This window comes from Xiphophorus maculatus, chromosome 17, assembly GCF_002775205.1.
Source record: "Xiphophorus maculatus strain JP 163 A chromosome 17, X_maculatus-5.0-male, whole genome shotgun sequence".
In the NCBI taxonomy this organism is placed as follows: Eukaryota; Metazoa; Chordata; class Actinopteri; order Cyprinodontiformes; family Poeciliidae; genus Xiphophorus; species Xiphophorus maculatus.
The window spans coordinates 5882010-5904826 of NC_036459.1; the positions used below are offsets into that span (position 1 = coordinate 5882010).

The 22817-nt window shown below is 40.5% G+C and overlaps 1 protein-coding gene across 9 annotated transcripts in view; it reads left to right on the forward strand.

The window, feature by feature from the left end:
• The window catches only part of LOC102235775 (serine/threonine-protein kinase WNK1-like), an 89295-nt gene extending 66948 nt beyond the window's left edge, over positions 1 to 22347 (forward strand). For 5 of the 9 annotated variants that reach the window (XM_023349962.1, XM_023349965.1, XM_023349966.1 and 2 more), the window contains 23 exons: positions 1358 to 1419; positions 1505 to 1655; positions 1819 to 1935; positions 2087 to 2188; positions 2399 to 2450; positions 2574 to 2714; positions 2837 to 3662; positions 4665 to 4993; positions 5081 to 5142; positions 6246 to 6302; positions 7856 to 7921; positions 8041 to 8077; positions 8159 to 8238; positions 8469 to 8750; positions 8834 to 9108; positions 9208 to 9283; positions 9371 to 9500; positions 10614 to 10799; positions 11101 to 11193; positions 14828 to 14869; positions 16105 to 16277; positions 16614 to 16676; positions 17253 to 22347. In XM_023349962.1, coding sequence (XP_023205730.1) covers positions 1358 to 1419; positions 1505 to 1655; positions 1819 to 1935; positions 2087 to 2188; positions 2399 to 2450; positions 2574 to 2714; positions 2837 to 3662; positions 4665 to 4993; positions 5081 to 5142; positions 6246 to 6302; positions 7856 to 7921; positions 8041 to 8077; positions 8159 to 8238; positions 8469 to 8750; positions 8834 to 9108; positions 9208 to 9283; positions 9371 to 9500; positions 10614 to 10799; positions 11101 to 11193; positions 14828 to 14869; positions 16105 to 16277; positions 16614 to 16676; positions 17253 to 17669 — 3819 coding nt within the window. In that variant the 3' untranslated portion in view covers positions 17670 to 22347. Of the gene's footprint in view, positions 1 to 1357; positions 1420 to 1504; positions 1656 to 1818; positions 1936 to 2086; positions 2189 to 2398; positions 2451 to 2573; positions 2715 to 2836; positions 3663 to 4664; positions 4994 to 5080; positions 5143 to 6245; positions 6303 to 7855; positions 7922 to 8040; positions 8078 to 8158; positions 8239 to 8468; positions 8751 to 8833; positions 9109 to 9207; positions 9284 to 9370; positions 9501 to 10452; positions 10572 to 10613; positions 10800 to 11100; positions 11194 to 14827; positions 14870 to 16104; positions 16278 to 16613; positions 16677 to 17252 lie in introns of those variants that run through there. The other 4 variants (XM_023349963.1, XM_023349964.1, XM_023349967.1 and 1 more) reach the window with 4 other exon arrangements.
• Positions 22348 to 22817: the final 470 nt, after the last annotated feature.

The window sequence follows — 22817 nt, forward strand, 5'->3', positions numbered from 1 at the left end:
GCGTCATCCAAAAGTCCTAAAGTCAAGTTTTTGATTTGTATCCTCAGTTTCAAGCACAAACTTGTAAATTAGTTGCTGGTATTTCTGGCCAGACACCTACATCTGCTCGTCATGAGCATTAAGTTCAATTTGATTTAGATCTTTAATTATATAAACTTTGTTCTTCCAAAGTCTATTGATGATACAATCAAGTGCAATGATTTGCATGATTAGAATTGGGTCCACATGTTTGAATTCACTGTGGATTTTAATTGATTCAAATCATAAAATTAAACATTTTGGCTGAGCGACTCCTCCTCCCCCCTTAACAGTTAATTAAATGCCCCATAGCAAGCAGCACCTCCTCCATTTGTTTGGTTGTTGGTCTAAACAAGCTGCTGGAATCATTCTGGGTGTATTTTGAACCACCAGTTCATTCAAATTGGTTGGTTTTGTGGAATCGACCCAATTATTACGTATAATCTGCACATCTCTGGCATTAATGAAATGTATATTCTTTCATTAATTTATCTTAAATAGTGTAGAGTTCGGATCTTTGGGAAAGCCATACCAGGAGCTCGATGTTAGCCAGTTCATATGTGTGATGGAGATGAGTGTCCTATTTGGAAAGTGAAGATTGATGCTATGGTTAGCATAAAAAAGCCAATTAAGCAATCCACAACAAATTGATTTATGTGCGCCCAATTCTGTTTAAAAAAAAAAACATTAAACTGATTTTGTATTTTTCTGTTAGCTGTGGAAAAAGAAGCGTTCAAAACAAAATCCCTAATTCATTACCTGGATGTATATTTAATTATTTTATCCTAGCCACAAGTACAGTATGCAAGTCTGAAATGTCGCTTAAACAAGGAAAAGATTGTTTTGCATGCAAAAGTAAAGAATGAAAAAAATATTTTGACAACTCCAAGATTAAGTATTTTACTCTTGAGAGTATAAAGCTGGTTTATATAAAATGTGTTGATGTTGAGCATTTCTTTGTTTTGTTGGTGCCAGGAATAAAATTAAAATCTGGCAATTAGAGTCAAGAGTGCTGTGCAGAGTGTTGAAATGCAAAACAAATAACAGCTAAGGGATTTGTATTTACAGGACAAAGTCTTAAATTAAGGGCGATTTAACAACTTTTCCAGGCTCGTACGTTTTTAAGTTTTATTAAAAGAGACTGTAGTTTGATAGATTCTGTGTCAGCATCTTTTAACGTTTGCTGTTGAGGTAATTCTCATGTTGTTTTCTAGTCTCCCTTAGTGTTTTTCTCAGCTTTAATGCATTTTTCCATCCCCACAGTTTTCCTGGTGTGTGTGTGGTGACGCCTTATGTTTGTTCACGACAACATAAACATGTTGGGTCATGTGTGTTACAGTCGGCGTCGCAAGCTTCAGAGGGCCAATTACAGCCACCCCAAGTTCTCTCATCTATAGAAAGGTAATGTGTGCAAGTAGATACCAGCTAACGTATAATAAAAACCTTTTCTCTCAGTGTTTATTTTGAACTCCTGCCTTTCTCTCAGCAGCCACTCGGAGACCTCAGGCCTGAGCGACGGAAACGAAGGAGGCGCCGGCCGTCATGAGGGTCGCTCCACCAAACGGCATCAGAGGCGTTCTGTGCGAAGCCGGTCGCGCCATGAGAAGACATCCAAGGCGAAACTCCACGTCCTCAGTGTAACAACTCTTTTCCTAATCATTCTGTCGTTTTAACATCTTGCTTTGTACGACACAACATGTTGTAGAATTGTGAATTCAAATGCATGTCGTGAATTGTTGGTCAAAATAGAGATAATTTTTCTGTTTCTTTCTTTGTTTTGTTTGGTGTAAATGACTGCAGATCTCCAACCGAGGAGACAGAGTGGCAGAGTGTCAGCTGGAGACTCACAACAGGAAGATGGTGACATTTAGGTTTGATCTAGATGGAGACAACCCTGAGGAGATCGCCCAGATCATGGTACGGTGCTGATCACCCGAATGCTTTTGTCCATATTCAGAGATTTTGCTCAGCTTTTGATATTCTTGATGAGGTTCTTGAGTAGAGGTGGGGAGAAAGGACTTTAAACCATGAAAAAATCTAAATGTGTCTGATTGTTTGGTTGTTCCAGGTTGAGAGTGAGTTTATCCTGGAGAGTGAGCGGGAGTCGTTCATTGAGCAGGTCAGAGAGGTCATCGAGAATGCTGATCAGAAGGGAGACACAGGTGGTCAGGTAAGGAAATAAATCTGGGTCTTAATTTTCAAAGGAAACGTTTTTGGTCTTGTGTTCATTGTGGAACGATAATCTTTTGCAGTGTTGGAAGTTTTTGCTGAAATATTTTCTGACTTTGTCGCTTCGTACTCTCAAAAACCAGCCAGTTTTCTGAAGCGATAATAATTTAAACATTCTAGGTTATTAACACATTCAGTCATTGATTTCCAGATGATTGGTGACAAGGAAGAGCAGATTCCTGCGAGAAGCGGCCCCATGCCGGGTAGGAACACCTTAATAAATAAAACTGTTGCTTTGAAGAGAAAATCCACCAAAATCTAACATTTACAGTTTTAGTTTTTTTGTTCTGTCTTAGATGGAAAACATTTGTTTTTATGTATTTTAGACATCCCTCCCAGTGCGACGTCACAGGTGGTCCACTCAGCAGGACGGAGATTCATCGTTAGTCCTGTACCAGAAGGCAGACTGAAGGACCAAACCCTGCCCCCCTCACCTACACCTGCCCCACCAACTCCATCTGAAGCTGGTAAGTAGACCTGACTTATCTTCTTCCTGAATGATCTTCTCTCTATATATATATATATATGTTTTATTTTTGTTTGTTTTTTAACTTAAATTGGGTTTCTTCTCTTTTTGGTGTCTGTTTAGCTCAGTCTGATACTCCTGGCCAAATGTTGGTATTATCCCAGTCTGCCGGAGCGGTCACGTTACAGCAAGCCTTCTCTGAGCTCAGGCAGAGTAAAAACCAGTACGACGCAGGTCCTAACACCGCCCCGGCCTCCGTCCACTCCACACATCCTCCCCTGCAGCCCGCAGCAGTGGCAGCCTCCCCACACAGCAGCGTAGTCACTCCCTCCGTGGATTCAAGTCTAAATCAAGTCAAAGAGCAGCTCACTGAAGCGCCTCCTCTTTCCCTCTCCTCCACCTCTGCACCCCCCGTCTCCTTCAGTCCTCCCTTTTCTTCGTCTCCACCTCCCACCGCAGTAAATCAGATTATCCTCCAGTCTCAGCCCGTGATGCAGGCTGCGTCTCGACCACAAGCACAAAGTCAGACGCAAACTCAGCCCCCGGCTTATATCCAGCCCCAAACGGTTTCCACCGCCTCGCAGCCTACCTCCGTACCAACGGCCAGCATCTCCAGCATCCCGCCGACGGTGCTCACTTCCTCTCTTCTAGGCCAGACTGTCCCGTTTGTATCCTCGCCTCCTTCTTCTGCTCTCAAACTCTCATCGGATAATCCGTCAGTCTCCCCCACCTCAGCCTCCGCTATCCCCACTACCACCATCCCAGGTCCACAGATCTCTCCACCCTCCTCCGCCCCTCCAGTTCCCGCAGCTGGCTTGTCCACCTCTGTGGGTCTCCAGCCGGTGACCACAACCGTTCCTCCGGTCCAACCCACTCTGGTCCACTCACAGCCACAGACTGCAGTCCTGCCGGGGCAGACACACACACACTGTGGAGAATGTGACACGAGGTGAGACGCGTGTGTAAAACAGCGGATGTGAAAAATGCCATGTTTTTGTAATGGAGGTGCGTTTCATACAGATCCAGTTTCAGCTTAAACATGCAGCTTTTATTGTCATGTTCTTCTATAAAGTTCAATATTTTTGTGCTTTCCAAAGCAGGGTTTCTACCATTTAATTGTTTATTCAGAAGTGTTCAGGAATGACTCCAAGCACACTAGAGACAATAATAATCAGCCACTTTTATCCGCTCTTTGCCAGACCAGCATAAACAAGTCAACGCACTGCAAAAGCACATTTTACCAAGTAATTTTGGTCTAATTTCTAATGCAAATATCTTAGTACACCTGAAATAAGACGAAGCTAACTTACAAGTAACTTTTCACACAGTATAGGGGCTTGTTTTAAGTCAATTCTTTAATATTGATGAAACTTATAAGTGAACTGAATGTCTTGTTCCACTGGTAGATTATTTCACTTATAACAAATACTTTTTCATCAATATTCAGGAATTATTGACTTAAAACATCTTCTATTTTTTGCTGATGTGGAAAAAATACTATTTCCAAGCACTGTTCAGGTAAAGTCACTCAATCAGGTTCATTCATATATTGCGCACAATACAGAGAGCTTGTAGGACAATCAGTAATGAAGCAGGTCTGGATGAAAAGCTCTGTCAGGCAGAGACAACACATGAGTTTTATACCAAGGATAAAGAATTAACAACAAGAGGTGAGACAGTCTGGTTCTGATGCAGCTGTAGAAAACAGCTTCCAACCTTCTACATGTAACCCAAATAGTTCTTTTGGTGAGAGTTCATAAGCACTTCATATAACATGACTAGCAGATGTGACCTTACAAGTAATTTTTCCATCACACTGAAAAGTTACTTTTGTCTTGATTCAAGTTTATTAGATGCTCTAGAAACTAGACCAAAAATCCTCCCATTAAGTGTATTTTATATTAATTACTGATTATCTTCCAATGTAACCCCTCTATGCTGTCTGTCTCAGGACTGAGGCTTCCTCTGAGTCTGTAGGCAAACCGGACGACATCCAAGCTCTGGACATGAAGCTGCGCTCGCTCTTCATGGACCTCGGCGGAGGGGTGCCATCCACACAGGGAGACATCTTACCTGCTGAAGCCGCCTCTGGCGCCGCGGCGGCTGGTACCTCGTCCCCCATCAGCGCTGGCCCTACCTCCACCACATCTGTAACAGCTCCTGTCTCCACCCAGTCGGTCAACCCACCGCTGCCCCCCTCCAGCCTGGCATTGGGCCCTCTGGGGTCAGCGGCACCCATGCAAGGCCCAGGGACACCTGTAGCTACCCCAGCATCGTCCAGTATGTAGAGGATTATGTTTCTGCAGTAATACAACTCTTAAAAAAAAATAAATTCTTTAGCTGAATTTCTGATTCAAATCTCCTTAGTCATCCCTGCCTCTTCTATGGGCCAGACTACTCCATCCAAAACCCCCCTATCCAGGGTTCCGGTGAGTTCCACACAAAATCACGTCTAATAACTCCAGAGTCTAATTGCTTGTGTATGGGTATTGGATGTATAGGTAGGAAGCATGGGCATGGTTATTTACTGCTAAAATTGTATTGTATAAAATGTATTTTCAGTTCTAACTGTTTCTTACTGCTCTTACAACTCACCCAGCATGTAAGTTCCTTTTAACAAGGTTCCTGCACAATCTTATTACAGAATTTCAAAATTCAGGAAAAAAGTTTATATATTAAAAAATCTAACTTTCTAAAAATAAGCTAAATAATCTGAAACTGTTACTATGTGGGTTGACCACTCCATTTTGCAACAGAGCAGAACAGGCGTTTGATTGGACAGAGAGGGATGCAAACAGTAGTAGATAATTTTTACCCAGAGGCATTAAATCTGCATAGAAATATTGTTTTGAGGGAGAGCACCGGATATTTCTAAACAAGCAGAGATTTTTATGGCAAACAGAACAACATTTAATGCCAAAAATATATAATCCTGATCTTAAATTAAAACTATAGGGATAATTAAAATCAAATTAGAAATATTTTATTTATCCTAAAAGGAACTTAAATGTTGCCGTAACTCATAGCATTTTTAGAAAGTGGTTTGGAAAGTGATGCTGCAAGTTGTAAGGATCTCTGGTAGCAGTCAGTTCTGCAGCGAATCTGAAGAAGCCTCTGACTGAAGACTTTGTCATACATGCTCACCATCTGGGAAACAGACTTGATATTCCGCAGCAACATGTCGTGGATGTTGTTGTTGGCAAGCATTTCTAATATTTAAATGTTTTTCAGCCCGATTAGAAAATCACACAGAAAGCCAGTCAAAAAATATGCTGACAGATCCAAAATATTGTTTATCACATTCAGCTAAACAAAAGGCCATGTAGAACGAACCAGTTTACATGAATCATTTCGATGCAAATTAAGTTTAAGAGTTTTTTGGGGGGTTTTAAGGCTGAGAAGGATCATTTGAAAGGAATGTACAGGAACCCAGTTTTAACATTCTTAGGCATGAACACTACTTTTGTAATCTTTTCTCCAGATATCTGTTTGTTTTACTTTCTGCCACTTTCTACTCTTTCTCTGGGATCAGGCCACTTCTCCTTCCGCAGAACTCCTGACACCCTTCCCTGGACCTTGTCTAATACAGGTGTTTGTTTGTTTTTTTGTTTGTTTTTTGTGTGCTCATTTTAACACTATTGTATCTGCTGCAATGCAGCAGCTCTGTTTTTGTTTCAACTGTATCTCAACTAATTAAATGTCATTTTTATGTGTGAGTGTAACATCTCCATACTTAACTCTTAAAAAAAATATTTTTTCTAAGCTTAAATAATTTGATCGCCTGAGTCATTCATGATGTTAAGACAGGATGATTGCAATCTAAATGTCACTGATAGTGGAATGCATGCTTGAATAATATCCCATCTTAGCATAAAAAGGTCCAAAAGCCCAAGATAATTGCTGAGGTTCCAGCAGAACACGGTGAGGACGAGTCACTTCAGGCCAGAGACTTTCTTTATTCCCAGGCTTTGTTGTTGTGGCTGTGGCCGTCTAAAAATAGACATACTTTCAACCAGAACCGCGCACTAAATAGCGAGACATGATTTGAAGCTCCTTTTATGAAAATGTGACCTGCCTGGTTATAAAACTCACTCCATTTCTCTTATGCAACTCCCTCTGGGTGAGACCTGTCCTATTTGATTAAGGTAATCGTGCTGTGGTCCAGGTTCACCAGGGATCTGATTTTAATTATCTACTTTTTAAAATTGTGACTAAATTGCTAAGGGGAATGTGAGGGCTTTTAATTTTTCCACTCAGTGCTTATTTGTGTTTTTGTGCTGACAAGGAAACTTAGTTCTTATATAAAAAGTTCAGGTAATAAGATCTTCATTTTTGTTCAATTCTATTAAGTTTTTCTTTTATTAATTGTAATGCTGCTCAAATCATACATCTTTATGGCAAATGGACTGCAATATTGATGCAGTGATACCTCTAGTCTTCATTTGAACTTTCCAAGAATATTTAATTTAATTTATGTCAAATTAAAGCTTCAATAAATAAACTTTATTTTTCTTATTCTAATACATCTAAAAAAAATCTGAGAAATACAAATAAATACAACTGGAAACTAATTTGATTTGAAACAATATAACATTAACTATTTAAAACCAAACTAAATATTTTTCTAATTTAAATAAAATGCTAAAATAAGTTAAATATAGATGCAAATTAATAAAGAAGGAACCTCAAATCTAACAAACATTTTTAGGTATACTTTTAAATGAACTTTAATTAAAACATCTTTTCTGTTTTGAAAAAGATTTATGGTTTTGGCTAAAATATGCTCATGTTACAAAGGCAATGGTGTTTGCAACTATCCTACTATAGATAGTTGGTTTTGTTTTTTTTAAATATATATTTAGAAGTTTAAAAACGGAAGGGAAAGAAAGTTGTAAAAATATCCATACCAGCAGGCGCTGTGAACATTCAGTTTTAGCCATCAAAATGGTAGGAAACGGTGGATAAACTAAACCAGTTGTTTAAAATTTACAATGTGGATAGAAGGTGACTGTTTTTCCATTACATCCATGTTAATGTTGACTGGACCTCAATGTACAAACACAAACTGCAGCCACTGATTCTTTAATGCTGCTGCTCTTCTAGAGCACAAGAGTCTAATATTTTGTCTACTGACTCCTTCAGTCACAGCAGCCTCTGGAAGACCTGGATGCCCAGCTGAGGAGAGCATTGAGTCCAGAAACTGTCCCTGTGAGCTCACACACACACACACCGGTTCACACACTCCGATTACAGCCTCATTGTAGGATCTTAGGCTGGTGCTGATGGAGCCGCTCAACCCGTTTCTTCTCTTCTAATACTTACTACAGGTCTCTCACAGCAGTGTTCCTTCAATAGGACAGCCAAGTATGTACAACTTATTTACTAAACATAGTGAACAATTTATTTCTCTGATTTATTTTACAAAATGTTTCACCTTTGCTACAGTTCCATTCTCACTGGAAGAAGGAAAAGCCGCTTCCCCTGCTCCTCTTCCTACAGGTGGAATTAAATTAGGAAGATTTCAGGTAAATTTGTTTCTTTGCCCATAACTGCACAACTCTGGTAAAGATGTGTTGAAATATTTTTATAATATTTGCACTCACTTTCCCCTTACAAAAAATGTAAAATTGTACACATAAAACTAAAATGATGTCCTCTGTTTTGGATTTAAAAACCATTGGGAACGAAACACTCGTAAATTAGACAGAATTGGATTCCAGTTCTTTTCCATCTTCCCTCTCGTTTTAACGCTCAGGTGTCCTTGGCTGCTGAAGAGCCTGCTGTCCAGCGCCCGTCCTGCACCGAGTCTTCCTCCACCACCTCCTCCACTTCATCCTCCTCCTCGTCCTCCAGCCTCTCCAGTCCGGAGAACACGTTGCACAAAGACTCCCCGTCCCGTCTGAGAGGGAAAGGAGTAAAAGGCGGAGACGTTGTGGACGGACTCCCCCAGAAGACTCCAGCGGGATCCCACCTCATCTCCCCTCTCGGTTCCCCGTGCCTCTCCCCCAAACCCACCACCACCATCGGCCGCTTCCAGGTGCACATCGTTTCCCTTCATTCTGCCCTTTCCGTTACGCCATCAGTTCACACATTTTCGTCAAATGCGTACTTTGAATTCAGGTTACGACCAACTCTGAGACCCGGGTCGGGCGGTTCTCGGTCAGTTGTGCCCAGGAGCAGAACCAGGAGCCCAAGCAGAGCCCTCCACCTGCTGCTCGGGTTGCTGCTAACGGACCCAGCAATCCCGGACAGGTTCTGTCTCCAGACTCGCCTCATAAAGCCTCTCTACCAAGCCTAAACAACAACTCCTTCAACAACTCCTACATGAGCAGCGACAACGACTCTGAATTTGAGGATGAAGACTTTAAGCAGGAAGTCAGAGGCCTCAGAGAAAAGTAAATAAAACCTTGGGTTTTCCTGCATTTCCCAAAACTCTTTCCTTCAATAACACTTCCTACATTCTTGTATAAATGGTTTCCCTTTTCTTCCTTCAGGCACATACGTGAAATTCAGGCCCTCCACTCTCGCCAGAAGGAGGAAATCGAGTGTTTGTTTACAAGGCTGGGAAAGGTGATCTATCACATAAACACCATGCCATTCTAAAATCAGCCACATAAATACTAGATAGTAACCTCTCCTACCTGGGATTTGGTGCAGGTTCCTCCAGCTGCCGTGATCCCACCCCTCATCGCCTTTACTGGCAGAAGGCGGCGGCCCACCAAAAGTAAATCTTCAAAATCGTCCAGAAGCAGCTCCACCCATGGCAGCAAGAGCCCTTTACAGCCAGGTAGGCTCACCTTAGTGCAGCAGAGTTTATTTATTCATGTTTGGTCAATACCACTCACCATGCAAAAAGTATTCCCACCCCTTGAACTTTTTCTCATTTAATCACAATGCAAACACAAATTTCAGTTATGCCTGGGATTTTATTTGACGCAGCAAAGGACATAATTGTAAAGTTAAAGCAAATTTTGATTTGTTTTGCAAATAAAAGCTGAAAAAGTTTCCATCCAAGGGAATCCTTGAGTCATTACCTTGTAGCACCAACCTTTGGTGTGTATTTCTACTCGCTTTGAATACATCCAGACGCAAAGCTTGTTTTCAGGAAGATGGACAAAAAGAAAAACATCTGTTAACAACAATTTTCAAGTCTTGCAACACACACTTTGTCTAAAGAGAAACCTCTTGTCTCTTTAATAAACCTCTTGTAAGCCACCGCTCAGTATTTACACTCATCCAGCTTCCCTGTTTCTGATGACGACATGCATTCCCACAGCATAATGCTGCCAACACCATGTGAATGCGTTCACCGTTACGTTCAGTGTTCATTTTCACCCATCTAAAAGGATTTCTATGTAGACCATAAGATTTTATCTTATTTAGCATGTTTGCTGTTTTTCCTAAATTTAAATTTTATGAAACTTTTTTTATTTGATCTATGATACAAAAAAATCCGACAGAACAAGTTGGATTTTTTGGATGTAAGTTGGTTGTAATGTGACAAAATGTGAAAATGCTCAATGATTACTTTTATAAGATGCTGTAAAGATGTTTCTAAAAGTTTTGTTGCACAAAAACATCCCAACGAGGTTCACATGTTTAAGCCTGAGCCACGGTGTCACTGGAAACATTGTTAAACCTTTACTCTGTTTTCACGCCTTTTCTATGTTCATGCATTCGTGTGCACATATATGTTGTGTGTTTTGTCACTCGTGCATGCGGGCATTTCACTGCATCAGGCTCGGAGCCGGAACATTTCTGACTGCTTTTCCTGTCTGTTTCTCTCTGTGGTGTTGTTGTGTTTTTCTGGGTGACGTTTCTCTCCGTCTGTCCTCTTCGATGTCTCTCCACGTCCGCTTTTCTGCATGTGCGTCGTGTCGATGCTTTCTGCGACCTCCAGGCAGCACTTTATCCGCCCAGAGCGTCCCGGCCGTGTACCCCGGCCAGCTGCCTCTGCTGGCCCCCGGAGTGCTGGCCGACACCGTGCTCCAGCCCCTCAAGCAGTCCGCGTCCAGCGGCAACCTCTGTTCAGCCTACACCAGCGAGGCGGCGCTGTCTGTGCCCAGCTTGTGTGCTCCGACCCCAGGTAAGCAGGTCACTGGGGGCTGCAGGCTGCGGCAGACCTCTGTGCGACATTTACACCGGCAGCTCTTTGCATGCAGACAGACAGGAGTGTTGCAGAAAACAAGAAGCTCGTCTGTCTGTCTTGCTTTGTCTTTCTCTTGAGTGTAAACGGTGTGATGGCTCACTCACTCTAACATCTTTTCTTTATACTCTTCAACTCTCTCATCTATCTTCTGTTGTATTTTCTCCTTCTCTCTCCTCTTGCTTTTCCTTCAACTCTGTCCCTGTCCCTTCTCTGCATCTCCCATCATCCCTCTCTTCAGGCTGTGTAAAGTTCAGCTGGGGTTCGGAGCGTGTGGCCTTCAAGCCGGGTGGCAGGAGGACGCGCTTTCTGAGTACGCCCTGCTTGGCTCTTTGTGTGTAACGCTTTATTTCTTTGCTCTTCTCTTGTTTATCCTTACTTACCTTTCATTTTTAAATGTTTTCTTTTCTTCTGTATCTGTCGAGACGCAGTCATGATTTCTTCCTGGTGGTTTTTGAACAACTGCAGCTGCAAGATGTTCAAAAATCTTGCAGCTGCAAGAACTAGACTTATCTAGAAAAGCTAGATAAGTCTAGTCGGAGTTACTCTGGCAGAAATTAGAGGAAAACTGGAAGCTTTTCTGTCTGTTGTTTTAAAATTATGAGGCAGATTTACTACATTTCAGGGAGAATATGATGGATTTTGCCTGAGAATTTGAATTTTGTCCAGAATGAAGCATATTAGGTCTTGATGTTTTCCCTGAGAAAAGCTGAAAGTTGGCTTATTGCAGAAGTGCTCCAGGATTGTGAATCAATAACTGATTTGTGATATTGTTGAATAATGAGATGAAAGTAGCAGTTGCCATAAATCCATACAGTCCTCTTCATGTTGTTGTGATTCCTCCTGTCCTTGCTACGACCTTTAGTATCGTGAACATCGTTCTCTGAGTCCAGTGTGATTATCTGCTGCTGTGAGATTATATCCATCAAGTTACATAATTGAGATACAAAGTGTGAATTTATAATGTTTCAGGTTCTATAGCCAAGAAATCCATCTGCTAAAGTAAAGACAATGTTTTTGGGATTTTCCAGATCTGAGTTAGAATAGAAAATGATTTATTTCAAAATTTAGTCCCCTATATTATTCCATATCGGTCTAACCATCCATTTATTTTCTTTCTTTTTGTTCGTCCATCCACCCATCTGACCAACCATCTTCTGTCATCCATCCTTCTGTCTTCTGTCCATCCGTCCATCCATTCATCTTCCATTTTCTGTCCAACCTTCCATCACTAACATTGTGGTATATTTAGGTACAGTGTAAACGTAATGAGATGTTTGCTAACCAATAAAAAACTGATTTGCCAAAACCTGCAATCAGAAAATCAAAGTTATATAAAAATAGACTTCAGAATCCCCACAAAGCGCAGCAGTCGGTATAAATCTGCATGGTAGCTAAAGTTTAGGTGATCAGATCAGAAACTACACTTATGGATTTGTTTAGTCCTGCAGCTGAACATCTTCAGAGTCATTATCTCAGATTCTCCTAATCATGCAAACAGTGATGTGGTTTAGCATCTGTTGACTTCCAAACATGTGATTTAGAAACCCCAGAATATCTCTTACTTCTCTCTCCTCCTGCTGCTCTCTGCTGTTTGTGCCTCCTTCTAATATCTCCATGACTCAATGTGAACATCTGCACCAGCTGATCAGGCTGCCTTGTGATTAAATACTAACTATACCTTCATAACACCCGATATTTCAGCACACCAAATATTTCTATCCACACAGAACCCACACAAAGCTTTTAATTTCTATTTTAACAGCATTAATGTGCATTTTTGAATGCCTTTATAAATGCTGTGATTGTTCTAATGAAAAGAAAAGGATCCTGCTTATCGGAAGGAACACAAATTAATTCTGAGCTCGCACTATGAGATGAGATATGAGAATGAAAGACGAACCTTTGAATCCTTTAGCAACCCTGACATTAATCAGCTACAGCTTTGCTACTTAAAACTTCAAAAGCAAAGCATTAGAAAACAGTCAACAAAGTCGGTGAAAGTCCTTGTTGTTCTGGTTGATCTGGTTACAAAAGTGTTTACAGGTGGTGTGAGTCAGTTCGGTTGAGTGTTTCTGAGGTCGACAGCAGAGCAGCTCCTTTGTTGGAAAATAAACAGAAGAGCAGCTGTTGCATCTGTTGACTGAGGGACTAAACAAAGTCATGCTCGGGTTGTAAAGTCATCAGGCCGTGAGCAGCCATGATCTGATTTCTGTGCCATGTGCAGCTTTAATTTTCCACATCATATTAGGCCACCGTGAAGCTCCGACACGTTGGTCCAGCACCTCATCGCTGCTCCTTCTTTATAATTACAATTACCAGTGATTGGATTATTCATTTCATTTGGAGGTCCGTAATTGAAATCTGTGCTGTTAAAGTAACTTAATTGTGACGCATATTTTATATTTAGTCTCCTAATTAACTCCTTAAGCAGGTCGCAGCACACAGACTTTCGCAGTAATCCATTTGGACAAGGCGTGCTTTCATTTCTGTGAAAACAAACAGGAGGTTGTGACTTGAGTTTATGTCATCTAATTTTGTTTGTAATGGGAATTGTACTGTACTTTTTAAATCTGTCATTTCAGTCTGATTATTCTCGTTATCAAGTTTTTTGGGGGTTTTTTTTGTTTGTTTTTTGCTTTATGAAAGGATTTTTTCTGAATGCTTCTGATCCCTCTGCAGCTCAAACCCCTTCCCCTTCCTCACTCATCATCCTCACCCCACCTTAACCCCATCACTGCATCACCGGGGAGCAGAGAGACAGACTTGGGTCTTAGTGATTGGATTTGGCTTAAACAAATGTCATGAAATTTATAATTTGTCTTAACTAGTAGTAATATCAAGGGAACTCAAATCAATTGTACTTTATTGCATCTATTCCACATTTCTATATTGCGCAACCAAAAACTTTAATGTATTGAAGTTGGATTTTTATGTCGCAGACAATACAATACATGGATAGTGGTGAAGTAGCAAGAGAATGTTACACGGTGTTACTTTATTTATTTATTTATTTTTACAGATTAAACTGAAAGAGTGACGTGCAGTTGTATTCTGCCCCGTTTACTCTGATCCCCGTAAATCCAGACCAAAGTTGAAGCTGCAAAAGACTTGAGACAGATCAGAGATAAAATGGAGTAGTGTAGATTAAAGTGTTAGGTCAGCCTAGTCAAAGTCCAAACAAATGTGACCGCTTCCGAGCCTCTGCTAAAAAAAAAAAGAAGAAAAAAATCCTTATTCCCCCAGCCGACTGCACTCTTATTTTATTTAGGGGTATCAGTAAATGGGGTTGTGTGTGACATACACATGCATGCCACACCATAAAAATTGAAAGCTGTGTATAATTTTTCTTTCCCTGTAGACTTCTCCTCTACTATACACTACTTTATATTGGTCTGTCACACAGTAAAATCTGTGCAAAATACATTAAAATTTGTGATTGAAATATGAAATAATATCTGGGAAAATAATGTTAAGGGGTGTACATACTTATGCAAGGCCCTGTTGCCATTGACCCAATCCTGGTGAGCTGTAGAGAGGACTCAGAACCACATCAGAACCTGATGATTTGTCACCCAAAAGCATCTTAAAGCTTCAGAGAACAGACTTTAGTGGGAAAGCATTAAATTCCTGTGATAAAACTGTTTGTACTGTGCCAAGCATGTCTCCTATTTCACATTATCCTTCTATGAACCATGTTTGACTTCAGAAGATGAAGTTATTCCAGTTTCCTTACGGTGCAAAACTCAGTTGACGTCCTTGTTTCGCGCAGAGGTCGTTTCTGTCCTTTAAGATGTTATTGGTGACCCAACCCGCCCCGATTCTGTGTGTATCTTGTATATCAAGTTCTGACAATCATACTCAGCTGCACTGTGTTTGATTGTGGGGTGATGTGGGCGGGGTTTTTAACTCTGACTCTCTCCCAATCCTCCGATCGTTGTCTTCCGGCCACCCCCAACCTCCTACAGGGAAGATGGTGAAAAAAGTCTGCCCCTGCAACCAGCTCTGTAGTAACTATCTCTCTTTTTGGTCTTTCCTCCCTCCATCCATCCCCTTCTTGCTTGCTCTCGCACTGCGTAGAATCAAATTTGACCATTGGCCAGATTTGGGATCAGTTCAGTTATCATCTGTACTCTTTTTTTATTTTGCAATAACTTTAGATGATCCGTTTTGACTTTGAATTTTAATAACTGAAATGATCCTTCACTAGAGACTCAGACTGACACCGCATGCATCTGCAGGCTCTCCTGAAAACCTCCGCCTCCCCTCCCTTACCATGGCTTGTAATCTAGACTGCATTGACCAGAATCCCCTGCTACTGCAGCCATACATGACTCAGCGTCTCCCCATTCTTGTTTTCCTCCATTTTGCTCAGTGTGAATTGACAGTTTTATTTACCAGACCGGCAGTACGGTTGCCTCAGGTCCCTGAATATATTCTTTTATTAAAACAGGCCGTGCAAGAATATTATCTCCCTTTTGCTCATTCTGTCAGCATGGCTCCGTCTCTGAAGCTTGTTTTGTCTGTGAACAGAAGGCAAATCTGTATATCCCTTATTATAATAATAAAGAGTAAAATTAAGCGACATTTCTATTAAAAGTTATACTTTGCAGGAAGTCAAATAGCAGTGCATACATATTTTTAAGAGTAAAATTGACTCTACAAGTCTGGGAAAAGTGTATTTTCTGCTCCACTGGAGCGTGGGTGCCACCTCAGGGCTAATAAAGGAATTACAGTTTGAAGATACAGTTTCCATACACGCATCATTACTGTGAATAATAGTAAGTTTTGAATGTCTAATTTGAATGTCTAGACCGTTCAATGAAAACTTGATTCAACTATCAAAATTCAAATTAGATGCAAAAGTTTGAGTTTAGTGTAGATTTTCAAAACAAGATCTAAGTAATACAACTAAACCCACAAATATTTGGACAGCTGTTGAAGTTGAACCTCTGCCGTGGCTCCATATCATATTGAATATATGGTAGATTTGTACTGCACTGCGTTTGAATTCTTTCTTTACCTCAGTGAAATAATTCTGACTTTAAATGCTGGTCTAAAGCGACATGCGTCATTCGTTCCTGTTTGTCATCCTTATTTCCATCAGAACTAAACAGTGAGTTATGCTGTCCTGCTCTAAAATCCAACCGGGTCCTGCATTCACACTCATCTTGATGACTTCCTTCCCATCTTTGTGTCCAATGTCTCAGTCTCTCTCTCTCTCTGTCTCTGTCTCCCCCTGCAGGGACAAACAGCACCAACGCAGTGAGCGGTTCAGAGGGGCTGGGTCAAAGCCAGGGGGGTTCCCAATGTCTGGCGCCCAACATGCCAGCACCCCACCAGAGGAAAGGAACCTTCACCGATGACCTCCATAAACTGGTGGACAACTGGGCCAGGGATGCCATGAACCTCTCACAGGTCGGCAGTGGCCATGTTTTTGATATGAGTAATGTGGCTCTCCGCCCAGGGCAGAATGAGTTGTTGGGACGATCGATGGTACTTGAAAACTGTCCTTTTTTTGTGTGTTTTTTTTGCGTAATTGTGTAGGAATTACATTTTTTTGTAAAGTTCTGTATGGAGTTCTTAGATCTTTATGTTTATCTCTGTCACTATGAGGGTTTTTTTTTTTACATACTAGGCTCTTTTAGGTCGTTTGAAAAAAGCTAAACAGGCCACTATAGCGAAGAATATTGTGCAGTCACAGTATTAAAGCAGTTAATGATACTCTTTTAAGTTTGCATTTAATCATTGTAGGGTAAAAGGAGTGCCAAACAGCAGCAGCTGCAGCAGGCCCCAGCACAGGGACACAGTTATGAGGTAACGTACCCCAAACACAACCCATATGAATTAATGTCTTTTTATTTACTGCTTCCAAATCAATTCTTGGCTCACTTCAGTCCAACACTTAAAATAAAGATATAAACTTATATAAATTTGATTAGATGTTGTACTTTACTGAATTAATACTTCTGGATCCTGAAACCTGAAGTTTAAAGACGTGTAGAAAACTCAATCCTGCGATTATCTGGTGCATGTTTGCTTTGCTGCATATAAACTGTGGGAAAAAACTCATCTTAAATTTGCATACTTACATTTTAACATGCATTTTCTAGTGCTTCACATTTAAAAATAAAAAGCTTGACCTGGTTTCAGTGATACCTGATTAACACTAATGAGTGTTCCTGTTGCAAAACTCACTTCTAGCCATTAAATTTAATGGGGTTTTTTAAATGCAAGTTTTATTGTAATTTTAGACCAACTGCTGCTTTGTGTTGTTAAGATCATATTTATTAAAGTTTTTGGTTAAAATGAGAAGAAATGTTCTTGGTCTATGAATGCATTTTCAATGCACAGATGAGATTTCTTGACCCACGCTGTCGTCGCCGCCTGCAGGTTACCCAGTCGGCCAGTCTGGGCAGGAAGTACTCTGCTCCCAGCCAGCTGTGTCCCTGCAGCATCGGAGGCTCCGCCCACCTCCCTGCAAACCCCACCAGCGCTACCTCTCTGGCTGCCAGAAAAGGCTCCCTCTGCAACCCTCCCGCCTCCTCTGCCCTGCCCCAACTCCAGCCCCCCCAGTTTATCCCCTACGCCCCCAGTGCCGCCTACACCACCCAGTGGTGCGGTCCGGCTCACAGCATGACGAACCCGCAGCAAGCACCACCGCAGCCTCTCTTAGTCAGCGCCTCCCAGCCTCTGGGGCCCTACGCCCCTCCACAGGGCCATCTACCGGGACAGGGCCCCTACCTGCTCACTACCACTCTGCAGAAGTCAGTGAGCAGCCCAGGGGGGCCGAACATGAGGACCACGTAGGGGCTGGCCGCCCGGGCCGGTTTTACTGACAGACGGCCTAGTTGGACAAGTGAAAGGCGGCTTGTTTTGCAGCCAGAGAAAAATGAGATGCACTGGAGTGGAGAAAAAAAATCATAGCAGAAAAACAAAATGTAGGTGAGGCGCCCTCCTTGCTTTGGGGTCGTGACAACCAGCCAAAGGATCAAACAGAAAGGAAAAGAAATGCATGTTTTGTTTAAAGAGGTTTCTGACCAAGTGCAGTGTTTGTTGGGTGCATCACAGCAAATGGGAATATCTTTGAAAAGTTCATTTTTTCAGTATTTTAATTCAGTAATAACAAATAGATCCATTACACACAGAGTGATATAACTGGAGGATTTATTCCTGTTGTTTTTTATCATTATGGCTTACAGATGATGAGAGTAAAATTAGCAAAAAAGCAATAACTTTTATTTTAAAAAATGTAGTGTTTTGACCTTGTTATGACTTAAACAATCAGAAGTAAGCACAGTTTTTCCTTCCACTAAACATTTATATGTTTGATACAGAACTCTGTTACCAGCGAGATTCTTCAGCAACAATCTGCTGGATTGCTGTCAAGAATATCATATTCTGATTGTCTGAGAAACAGAGTTATGAGTTTTTATCACCTACGGTGTAGAATTATCAACATTAAGAAAAAAAACCTTGAGATATATCACTGTGTGTGATGAATCCCTATAACTCTTGTGTGTCGCAGTTTGAATTAAGCTACTGAAGTAAACAAACTTTTCAATAATTTTTTAGTTTACTGAGATTCACCTATAAGATGATTGTTTAGAAGCAAATTATTATTTTTTTCAACTTTGTACTCGTTTTCTTTTTAAAGCAAAGTCTCCAAACCGAGTGAATCCAGCAAAGCACCACGGCAAATACAGGTGTTTGCACACGAAAGCATGAGTTCAGTGTGTGTAATCTTAAAAAGCACAAAAAAACAAAGAGATCTCAAAACCAGTGCATATCAAGGCGTTGTACCTCAACTGGTTTTGTTTTTTTGTTTTCCTCCCTCCGATCAATTATTTAACAAGTTGGGGAAGAAGAGGAGAACGGGCCTCATCTGCTCACCGTTTGGGCCAAACAGCTGCCTCTACACTCCAGATGCCTCCTCCTCGTCACGACTCCGCCTCATCCTCTCACCCCGCCGCTCGCCTTTCTGTGTCGCCGTGTGAAGCAATAACAGCAGCAACCTTTTAGGAAGGGAAGGGGGGAACAAAACAAAAGAGCTCAAAATGAGAAAAACAAGTGGCCTTGTTATCAGAATAATATCAGAGTCCTTGTACAGTTTTATTTTTTTCTCCGAATGTCTGCTTATGATGATTCCATTTTGGTGTTTATTTTGGTTTTGTTGGGTTTGTTTTGCTCGCTGCCACCACACACACACACGCACACACACACACACACACACACACAATGCACAAGACGTTCACAAAACAGCAAATACACCCACACAGATGAGGCGTGGCAGCAGTTTAACTGACTTGGACTGTATGCCTCATTTCTGACTAGGCTGGTTTCAACGTTTGTGTTGAAATAATTGCAAATGTAAATTACTATATTAATGTTATTCTATTTAAGAAGAAACAAATAATAATAAAAAGAAACCCGTGTTCTGTCAACGGACCTGTTACGTGCACATCGCTGTACGATGTGGAGACACTGTGATTATTCTTGTTTATTCTTAGCAAAAAGAAAAATGTTGTTCGACAACATTAGTTTTTAGGGCGACGCGTCACAAAAAGCATTCAGAGAGCGGTTCGAGTCGTTTCCTTTTCAGTTCAATGGCGTTCCATCAAAATTTGAAAAGAAAAATGCAAAACCAGGCACGGGCTGGTAATGTCAAACAAAAATGTCCGACTTTCAAAGCACTTTCACAACAACCAAAATCAAGCTGTTCCTAGAGTTTGTTGCTTCAAAGCACCAGAGAAATTATTTTTGCAACAGGAACCTCAGTAACCACAAATACTGTGCATTATGTTTATAACTGGAAAAAAAACATTAGTCTTCCTTGTTGCAAGAAAAGAGTCACATTTCTTTCAGTAAAATGACAATTTGCTGCAATGGATGGAGACGGAGCGAAACTGTTTGTCTGATTTGTATACAGCCAGATAAATCTGATTGCTATAGCACTTTCTCTAATTACCTTAAATGTAACAGTATTGCAGAAAATTTAGCGATTTCTGACACTTTTTGAAATTTTACTGTACTGGAAACTGCTTACATTGAGATTTTGTTCCTTTTTATTATGCAAGGGGAAAGTTTAGCATTTTTTCAGGCTGCAACAGTTTCTTTGGCATTTCCTTTGAAGGACTTTAAATCGTAGAAACAACAGCACAAAGGATTATTCTCCATTTTGAAACTGTATGTTATTTAACACCTTGAATCCGGTAACAGGCCCATGCCTTGTGACGTTACTTTCAACAACAAAAAATCATCCTGGCATCCATATTCAAGCTAGTATATATAAAAAAAAATCAAATGCCTTATTGATGGCTGATCAGCTTCTCTGATTAAAATTGAACTGAAAGTGGAAACTGACCTCGTTCCTGCGTTCGAATGGCAGGATAGTTGATATTTAGATAATAAAATAAAGCTAGCTATTTTTTTCTTAATACAGTACTTATATGTCAGACACTTTAAACATGCCCTCTGCTCCCTTTCCACCCTGGTATTGTTGGATGAATGTGAATGTATAAACCAATGGTGTCCATTTTAATGTACTTGAAAAGAAAAACTGTTTTGTCTTTTTGTTTTCACTGTTTTTGCCCCTAAATCTTAGAGCCTTGGGTTAAAACCGGAGGAACTTATAGTGCCTTGCATCCTTCTTGTTGCTTGTCGGTTGAAAGCGGCAGAATGCGTTTGGATTTTCCCTGAGCCAACGACGGTTGGCTGCGTTGAAGGTGCGACGGTGATAAACGAGGAGTTTACTTTCTGCAAAAATGCAAACATTTGACTGCTGTTGAAGTTGGACGATAAAGATGGGAAGGTAAATCTGTCGTCACTCTGCCGCTGTTCAATCTAGAGGTTGTTAAAGGTTAGAAAAGGCAGTCAGTGTTGTTTCTGTTGCTGTGAGTCTTTTCATTTTTAAGGAGGGAAGTTGTTAAAGATTGTATCTGAAGCTTGGACCACTCTGTACTCTGGGTGCAGCATGCTGCTTTCTTAACTTGAACTGAAAGTTTCACTTGAGGTTGTTTGACATAAAAAAAAAAATATCTTATTTTAAGACATCCTTAATTTTCCTCTGAATAGTTTGACATGGTGAGCTGCACAGGGGTTCTGTAAAATGCAGAAGAAGTGAATGGAAGGAGCTGAAAATCTCACTCTTCTGAACATATCACTGTGTTTTCAGATGGAAGGGTTTAGCTACATTAATGTAGCTGTGTAAACAGCATTTGTAATCAAATTCCAGATAAATCGATTTTATAATCCACCCAAAATATTTTCAGACATGCATAATTCCACCAGAATGTGCTGTTTGGTTACTGGGGATGCAGTGGTTGTGTAAAACATGGAAGCAGCTAAGTCTCACTTTTCTTTACAAAATCAATTTCTATTCTTAGTATGCTAAAGGACAGTAAGTTTTTATTTTGTAAACTTACTATCCTGTCAGTTTGGAGGTTTTTTGAGTGCTTGATGCTTCGTTTTTTCACCCTTCACAGTTTTTGTTTGTTGCTGTTTTTCATCGAGAAAAGGTAAACATTTCTTTAGATGCATAAGGTTGAGGCGGCACAAATGGGAATTCAGCAAATTTTACTCCTAAATGTCTAGGAACCGAAGCATGGCACATTTGGGAGGGTAAGCACAGTGATGGTTTTGTTGCTGGGGAATGTATTCAATTTCAGTTACATCACTCTAACGCCCTTTTTTTCTAAACATTTTAAATATATCTTGTGCAAATTTGGTGGTTTGTATTGTGGCATTTTCCCCATCCCAAAAACAATTTTTCTTATGCTTTCTTTTTTTTTTTTTATGTTAAAACTGTGAATGCTCTCTGAGCCGGTTTCCTTTAGATCTGTGAATGAGCTTTCCTCCTGACCCGCAACAATACCACAGCACAAAGACATTTGTGTTATTATTTTTTTTTCAGATGACCTTAATGGTGGAATAACATCAGAAGAAAACAGATTTAACAGCATTTAATTTCTGGAGCTGCTCCGGTTGCCAGGCAAAAGTATTGCTAATGATTTCCACATTTAACTTGTTCCCCATTTAAATAAGTACTTGCAGTGCAGAGCAGTGAAGTTAAAGTGACTCTGTGCCATGAAGCTATAAAAGAGTAGGACTAAAATGCAACGCCGCTTTAATACAACATTAGCTGCGTTGCTTTTATCCCCTTCTCTCAAGAAAGCATTTTGTCAATCATAACATTAGTTTCTCATACTTAAACATCTTTATCAATTTGGTCCTTTTTTTAATCATAATTTTTAAGTCTCAGTAGTTTTAGGAGCTGTTTTAAAGCTTGTTTGCTCCTTCTGCACTGTGTTCAGCGTCGTACAGAAGGGGCTGAGCGAATGACGGAAAAATGACACCTGGGACGGTATGTTTTGCACTTACTATATAGAGTGTTCAAGCTTCAAATTAAAAATGAACATTTGCGCTACAACACAATGAAATTTGTTACTGTATTTGTAAAAACTTAATAAATAAAGTTGTTTAAATGAATGGGAGAGATGAGACTTGTGGTATTTGTTGGATTTTCTTCTGAAAAGACGTCTGATGTGTTGTTATTGTCATCAGTTGTCCAATCACTGATCTAAAACTACTATCATGCAACATTTAAATTCATCCCTGCTCCAACACACCGGGTTTTCCCACCAGCATGTTCTTCAGCTTTTAGAGGGATGGTAATGAGGCATTTATTGTATTCAGGTGTGTTTGAGCAGAATGTTGGCTCAGGACTGGACTTGATCTGCATGGTTTTTAGCAAGTAAAATTGATATTAACTCTTGGTTTTTAACCAAATAAGTTTGGTTTTTTTACTCACAATGATGTATAAGTGCACAATTGGAATGAGCTTAAGCCTTACAGGTGAGTCTATTTATATTACTTTAAAAGCATATTCTGTTTTTTTGCAACGTCAGTCTGTTTCTAAACAAAATGGCGGCTGCCTATTTGAGACGCGTCTTGTTAAAA